The sequence below is a fragment of the Protobothrops mucrosquamatus genome, unplaced genomic scaffold (assembly GCF_001527695.2).
Source record: "Protobothrops mucrosquamatus isolate PMUCROS unplaced genomic scaffold, P.Mucros_1.0 scaffold_22, whole genome shotgun sequence".
NCBI lineage: Eukaryota > Metazoa > Chordata > Lepidosauria > Squamata > Viperidae > Protobothrops > Protobothrops mucrosquamatus.
Window position 1 is genome coordinate 1,257,166 of NW_015386098.1, and position 5,179 is coordinate 1,262,344.

At 39.8% G+C, this 5,179-nt stretch overlaps 1 protein-coding gene across 1 annotated transcript; it reads right to left on the bottom strand.

Moving 5' to 3' along the window:
- Nucleotides 1–1,185: 1,185 nt before the first annotated feature.
- On the bottom strand, nt 1,186–2,839 carry C1QTNF6 (C1q and TNF related 6). Its single transcript, XM_015832005.1, has 2 exons — nt 2,596–2,839; nt 1,186–1,854 (listed from the first exon to the last, which is right to left on the bottom strand). Exons 1-2 carry the CDS (start codon nt 2,837–2,839, stop codon nt 1,307–1,309), a joined length of 792 nt encoding a protein of 263 aa, XP_015687491.1. The 3' UTR covers nt 1,186–1,306.
- Between the last annotated feature and the right edge of the window lie 2,340 nt (nt 2,840–5,179).

A 5,179-nucleotide genomic window follows, 5' to 3' on the forward strand; every position in this document is an offset into this window, starting at 1 on the left:
TCAGTGAGAGAAGCTGATATGCAAGCACTTATATCTTTCTTTTATTTATAATTCCTTGCAATCCTTTGCCCTTACATTTAATAGTTTACCCAGCTAACCAGTAGAGCTGCACAGCATTTTGGACTTGAAGGGGAGAGATACTTTGGAGCATGGGGAAGATCATATAGCACACATTGGAAATATCTTAAAACAGCTACATCTTTTCCTAGAATTGCACAGTTGCAACATGATCTCTGTAATAGATCTCTTTGTTTTAAGAAGTTACTGCCAGGTGCTACCGGTATGTACACATTCTTCAAAGAATTTACCTCTGAAGCACTGCCCAGCCCCAATCACTAATTCTGTCATGGGACATAGGTCAGCTCACAACAATACTAAAGGAAACCCCATTGATTATTTTGCCCACATCATGGCCTTCGTGTGATCTGCCTATGGGAAAATCTGTAATATCAATCTATGTCAGCTGAAGGAAAATGGATCCTGTTGTAATACATTTATAGATTTGTTGTGATTCAATCAATTATAATACAAATTTAGGGACCAGCATGGAACCTCTTAAAGAATCTTGATTTGGGGGACAAATTGGAAGCATTACAGTATTTCTAACTTTTTTGCTGCCTGAGCTAAATCCTAATCTTGCATATGTTTAACATAGTAATGGAAGAGATCCCTAAGTTATACAATGTATAACAAGTTCATTAGACAGATGCACAAATCACAGTAAAATATGCCAACCCTATATAACATTTATAAATGTAAATTTTGTGAAGGTGACTGCAACTATCAGTCATATAAGGCTGCCCACCAGGAATTTTTAGCAAAACGAAGGGTGCTGTCAAGCACTTGAAGTGCCAAAATAACATTTTCGCTGGCCTACATTTGGTTTGTAGATTTGTAGATAAGATACGGTAACTTATCTCACTTGATATAACTCAAAGAGTTTACCTCATGTGAACAATCTAAATTAGAACATTCTGCTTAGGAAGTGTCATGTCCAAACAAAGATGTTTACAAAATGATTCTGAGTTAGCAGGTACAGAAATTTCATGAGGATTCTTAGAATTTCCAGTCCATACCTTACAATCACACCTACTGTTGAGAAGGACACATAACTTAGCAAGACATTTCTGGAAATTTTTTTGACCTATGAATATTATTATTTTTCAGTTGACATTCTCAAAAGAAAAAAAGTTTTCTTCAGTGCTCTGTTTTCAGATCTTTTGGTCATTTTCTGTATTATTTGCAGTAGTTCACAGGAAATCAAGAGGATGTTTAAAGGATGAATTTGTGCTTTGGAGGGAAACAGCTATTCAAGGCTGGGCTTGATCAAATAACCACTGAAAGTGATGTAGACATCCACATCATCACTGTAGATGGCATTGTCACGCTGTCGCTTATACAGACGCACCCAAACCTCATCATTCTCCCGCAGCTCCAGCATCAGACTCTGGCTTTGCATGATGCTGCGGTCACTGGGCTGAGCATAGAGAATGACTTCCTCTTGGTCATTCCGCATGACGTGCATGTAGGTCTCCTTGAAATTCCAGGTGTGGACATTGAGACTGAAAAAATACAGGCCTGCCACATAGCAGTAGAACTTGCCCTTAAACATGTCGAAGTGGCTATAGAGGTTCACAAAGACAGTGTCAAAGATCAAAGCCTGGTAGCCTTCATTACTGTGGAGAGCTTTCTTCCGGCCCACTGAGAAAGCTGCATACTGGTGCTTGCAAGGATCTCCAGGTGCCCCCATTTGTCCCTTGCTGCCCTTTGGACCCTGGGGTCCCTGATCACCAGGGGGTCCCTCTTTGCCCCATTTCCCAGGAACTCCAGGCTCTCCTTGATCTCCTTTTTCTCCTGTAGAAAGAAGGAGAGAGAGAAAAAGGAGAAGCTGTGGAAGACAACCACTGCTTGTGTGTGGTTTCAGAATCCTGCCTTACAATGTATTTCATACATGTGTAGCATCTCTAGAAACCATAATTAAAGGATACTACAAAAGTCCAGAAAGGGAGGTGGAACATAGGAGGTGATGCAGGATATGATTGAACATGTGGCAACAGATCCTGTCCTGAAGAAATGCTTGAATGACCCAGATGGAGAAGAAGTTCAAGTTTAAGCTGTATCTAAATAAAGCATGCATGCTACACTTTCTGCAGCAGGCCTCTGTTTTATCTGCATTAAATGTGCTTTAATTTTGCCTGAAGAAGTGGGTATGTTTTGGCTCTCACCTGTGCAAACAGTAGAGTTTTTAACCAAATGAGACTTTATAGCAGACTTTTTCAACTTGTCACTCCAGATGTTTTGGACTTATTTCCCAACATGTTTGGCCAGTACAGCCAAGGGTTATAAGACTAAAGATTTAATGTGGTCAATGATTCTTTTCCTAAATAAACATTTCCATGGTGGTTGACAGTTATTGGCTTGGGAAAGATGATGCGCACATATTTAGCACAATAATATACATGATGATTTACTAAGGCAAATAAACAAATCACCTGCTAGAGAGGTTTCCAATTTGCTTTAGATAAAGAGATGAAATGAGGAGGAAACAGTGAGAAGGTAGCATGAGTCAGAGTGTAACAGATGATAATAGCTTACCTTTCAGAATTGTGATGTTGATATATGGACGAACTTCTGGCATTACGAATGGCAAAGCGTGAGGTCTGTCTGCACCAAGACTGGCTTCGGAGGGCCCAGGGACATCTAGAGAATCACAACATCTCTTGCAACCACTCAAGCTGGTAGGGACTTCTTGCTGGCCAAGCTCCTCACTGGGAGCCCCAAGCACAAAGAGCGGGAGCACAAGAAAAGCCAGGGGCAGGCTGATTTGGATGGCTTTCATTGTGAACTGCAAGAAAAACCAGTGAAAAGGATAGGACACCAGAATGGAGCCAATGTTGTACCTCACTTTTTCTATGGGAACTGTTCAGAAATAATAAGGAAGGCAAGCAAGCAGGCAGAATCCCCTTGCCACTGAAGTTTTACAGTGACCAACTTCATCTGCAAAAAGCCTACTTCAAATCCATTAGTTCTGAAATTTATCTTTGTTTAACACATGAGAAAAGTCCTTATCCCACTACAATATGCCAATCAAGGGAAAAATGTTTTGTGCCATACCAAACAACTATTCTGTGACTGACTAATACCGGTATCTCTATAAGTAACATGCCCTGAATGAACTCTTTACATATCATTTCCTTTTGATTGTCTATGGAGATTCTCTGTCATCCCAGTCATGATTGTCTCGAAGGTGTCTTTTTTCAAAAAGCAACTGGACTTTTTTCTTCCTTGAGGGAGACATTTTGCTTCTCATCCAAGAACTTCTTCAGTTTTGACTCTGTTCAGAACTGAAGAAGCTTCTTGGATGAGAAGCAAAATGTTTTCCTCAAGCAAAAAACAAAGTCCAATTGCTTTTTAAAAATGCACCTTTAAGATTTCCCTCTGATCTTCCTTTTTCATTGTTCTCACTTTCAAACCACTAATAATGCTCCCTTGGGATAACACTCAATGTATCTGTGAGTTCAGAATGTTGTACAGGTAATTCTCAACTTACAGCCATTCATTTAATGATAGTTCAAAGTTACATGGGTCTAAGAAAAAGTGACTTATGACCTGTCCTCAAAGTTACGACCATCGCACCATCCCCTTGGTTACATTATAACAACCTGGGTGCTTGGCAGCCAATTCACATTTATAACAATTGCTATATTTTATGGTCACATCATTGTGATTTGTGATCTTCTTTGCTGGCTTCTGGCAAGTGGGAAGCCAGATTTACTTAAAAATCATGTGATTCACTTAACAGCCATGTGATTTGCTTAATGACCACAGTAAAAATGATAGAAGAATTGGATTCAGTCGTGTGATAATTTGCTTAACAACCTCATTTCTTAGATAATTCACTTAACAACCTCATTTCTCTGGTTCCAACTGTGGTTGTAAGTCAAGGACTATCTGTACTTTAATAAATGTACTAATCCTGGAACTTAAAGAGCATGTAAATAAAGAGCATGTAAATTCCTTTTTTATAGATATTTTCTGCCTCCATTCTGTACAAGTTGTTAATTGATGCTGTGATGGAAGGGAAAATGTTTATTTCTCAGTTGTACAATACAGATCACAAAATGATCTATATACAAATTATTTCTTATACTAAGTGCAGCTGGCTGTAAAACTGATCCCTATAGGATAAGTGTTTTTCCTTCCATATAGAGCACGGGTGTCAAACTCGCCACGTCACGTGACGAGTCGCGACTCTTTTTGCATTGCTGGCAATGGGGTGGGCGTGGCTTCAGTTATGATGAAACCGGCCCACGGGCCAGCAGTTTCACACCCCTGATGTAGAGTATATCTGAATGGAAATAGAAATGTAAGATGGAAAAAACTACATGGGTAAAAATATCCCTAACATTTACACCAAAGATCCAGTACTGAAAAACCCTTTTCTATTATTTCTGCAAAACCTCCCGATTTCCTTTGCCATATCTAGCTTGTTAAGGCAGTCTCCAAAAATTGGATGCAATTGAACAGAAGAAAATAATATATAGTTTTGTCCCTACAGCTGACTGTCTTTACAGAAATCAGCTGACTGTTCAGCTACAGAAATCCATAAAATGAGCAGTTATCATTTTTAGCTACAATTTTTTAAAGTAAGCAGTGCCTGAACTGAGCTCAGTTCCTAGTAAAATGCATGGCCATCTCCATATAGTTTTTGTGATAGTATGAAAGCAGATTGCAACAATCCTTCTTTGAGGATTGGATTGGGTTGTTTTTTCCTTTTGGTTTGCCCAGGGTAGCCTACAACCCTAGAGTTAGTCTCTTTTCCAAGTACTGATCAGGCCCTGCCTTACTTACCTTTCTGAGATTAGCCAAGATCACCTTGGTGTTGCTGCCCCCTAGTTCCCATCAATAGTTTTTAATTAAGGCTGTCCTTAAATAATTAACTACGTTCACTGTCCTTTACCCTTATTTTAACCTGTACTTTAATTAAGGCCATGAAAATATCTGGGTTTCAATCTCTTCACTTTGATGACTTAAGGCAGGGGTGTCAAACTGTCGGCCCACGGGCCGGATGTGTCACGTGGAAGCCGCGCCCACCCCATTGCCAGCAATGGCAAAACCGGCTTGATATGTTGCACGATGTCACATGACGTCACGAGTTTGACATGCCTGACTTAAGGCC

Excerpts from the sequence above, each read along its gene's own strand:
- C1QTNF6 (XM_015832005.1), bottom strand. The coding sequence starts at position 2,839 with ATGAAAGCCATCCAAATCAGCCTGCCCCTGGCTTTTCTTGTGCTCCCG. Across the intron at positions 1,855-2,595 it reads CAACATCACAATTCTGAAAG|GAGAAAAAGGAGATCAAGGA; the intron begins GTAAGCTATTAT and ends TTCTTTCTACAG.